Source organism: Penaeus vannamei, chromosome 7 (assembly GCF_042767895.1).
Source record: "Penaeus vannamei isolate JL-2024 chromosome 7, ASM4276789v1, whole genome shotgun sequence".
NCBI lineage: Eukaryota > Metazoa > Arthropoda > Malacostraca > Decapoda > Penaeidae > Penaeus > Penaeus vannamei.
The window spans coordinates 10,345,624-10,348,123 of record NC_091555.1 but is presented as its reverse complement, the minus strand read 5'-3'; the positions used below and the strand labels follow the sequence as shown (position 1 = coordinate 10,348,123).

At 33.6% G+C, this 2,500-nt stretch overlaps 1 protein-coding gene across 2 annotated transcripts in view; it reads right to left on the bottom strand.

The window, feature by feature from the left end:
• LOC113808499 (AP-4 complex accessory subunit Tepsin) overlaps positions 1-2,500 on the bottom strand; it is a 17,358-nt gene that overhangs the window by 9,245 nt on the left and 5,613 nt on the right. For both annotated transcript variants that reach the window (XM_027359953.2, XM_027360022.2), the window contains exon 2: positions 1,448-1,520. In XM_027359953.2, the coding sequence (XP_027215754.2) occupies positions 1,448-1,520 (73 nt within the window). The remainder of the gene's footprint in view (positions 1-1,447; positions 1,521-2,500) is intronic.

Below are 2,500 nucleotides of genomic sequence, written 5' to 3'. Positions count from 1 at the left end.
CATTACACATACCCAAGGTTTGTTTTTCAATTTTTGTGTGTGTTTTTGTGGCATGATTTTCGAAAGGTTTTCCAAGTTTCATAATTTTCCCTCGCTGAAACACTACAAAGGTGGATAAAGATTATTGTATAATGATTTTTTTTTTACTCTAATCCCAGAAAACCTGGCATTGCCCTATGGTTACAGATTTTAGTGTGTACTTTAAATAGGCTAACAATTGAAAGGTAGAATATCATCTACTTCAAAATTCCTAACCATTAATGGAAACTAGGACAGGCAAACTTCAATGTCGCACGACCATCATTGTCTCAGTGATCAGTCATCATGAATCTCGGCATGATTCATTTGAGAAGGGGACACCTGCGTTTTCCCCAGGGCCAAGGCCGTATCAAATGCACAGGGAGTCCTCCTTCCCCCTTCTTTTCTTCTTCCAGAGATAATCAGCATTATTACCATCTGACCGCCTGTGATTTTTTTTCAACAAAGGGTGTCAAACCCATGGCCCGCAAACCAAATGTAGCCCTCGGCATTGTCATAAATGACAAATTGAATTATCAGCCCGTGAAGTATGACCGTCAAGGAGGACGGCCTGTTTAAAAGCTAGAATTAAATTGTACAATAAACCCTAGCAGCTAATGGTCAATACATGTATATCTACACTCTGTTACATTAGTGTTACCATTTCAAACTGAATAAGTAATATAAACTTAATGTTCAGGTACTTAATATCAGACAATTTTCTTTTCTTCTTTTTATAACATAATCCTATGATAGCTGAAAATTAAATTGGCCCTCGAAGAGTTTTGAATGTGACATCCTTTATAGTAATCTTATTATTTGCCATGGACAGCTAAATATGGGTTTATTTCTGTAGGATAAAATGTGCTTTAAAGATTTTGAAGGTAGAAGACCATAGAAGGAAACTCTATGATACACAATTTTCTTTGATGAAGTAAAAAAAGAAATTAATGCATAACTTTTCGCATTTATAACACGCACAACATAAATAAATAAATAAATATCCGCATTTATTTTGCTAGTGATATAACCTCTTTCCTATTTGTCATCGAATTAAAATAAACAGATGAAAAGTATATAATGCAAATTAAAACATTGCCTTTCGATATGGTAAACACGAAAGAAAATTTCAATAAAACACAAAAACTCAACATCGCCTTCACTGACACTATTCCTCACTTCCATCTCAAATACACCAATTTGGGTGATGCGTGTGTAAATGGCGACAGATAAAGAAGCTGTGATACAGTTCCATGCCGTTTACAAGCAGGGAAGATGTGCCCTGTAAATGTAATGAAAGTGCGTGTTCTTGTTCTTTCGACATGCGGATGCGGTGGGCAGACTGGGGGCTCTGTCCATAAGGGTTGTAATCTCCAGTGTCTTTGTAGAAATATCAAAACTAAACGAAATTCCATTGCCAAAAGGATACTGATGATATCTTCAAAGAGGTATCCTGGTGTTGGGGTATCGTTGTCAATGGTTGCCTTATTCAGCATCGGGTACTGGAAAAAGAAAAACAAAATTGTATCAATAAAACATGGACCGTAGTTTACATAAACACGGTCGCTGTTTTCATAACTCAATACATCTACGGTTATGACCACATTCGCATGATATAGATCTTGGATCAGTGATTTTCAACAAGGAAGGGGGTAAATTGGTGCTAATATGAGATTGGTGTGAAGGATCTTTTTACATGGTAATTTGTGCTAGTTTAAAATAGGTCAAGTGGTTAGTTTCCTACTAAAAAACTTCTGTAGCTGGAACTCCAGCCTATAATAAACACACAAACGTTTGTGTTTGTGTGTGTGAATATATATGTATGTATGTGTGTATATATATGTATATAAAATAAATATATGTATACATATATATATGCATATATATATATATATATATATATATATATATATATATGTGTGTGTGTGTGTGTGTGTGTGTGTGTGTGTGTGTGTGTGTGTGTGTGTGTGTGTGTGTACACATATGTTTATATACATATATATATATATATATGTATGTATATATGTAATATATATATACATATATTCATACACAAACATATACATATATGTATATAATATATATATAAATATATAAATATATATAAATGAATATGCATGTGTGGGTGACTGTGTAAGATCGCTATTCATTCGACATTTAGAAAGGTGCATTGGTTCTAATTTTAAAGATGTATGGACTCCACTGAAAAGTTTGTTTACATATATTAACATTTGTAAAGGTATATCAATATAGTAAAATTTAGTGCTATACCAAATAGAGTAAATAATAATAATCACTTGTAAATCGTCTGTTTGCTTTACAGGTATTATAAATTGCGTTTTACCCTGATATTACAGATTGTAAATGCTTGATAAGGGTATTAACATGGTTATGGAATCCCTGTGTATTGAACTGTGCTAATTCAGACGAATCTTGGCTTCTGCCCAAACACTTAGAGAAGAAAGGGTTGAGAAAATGTGGC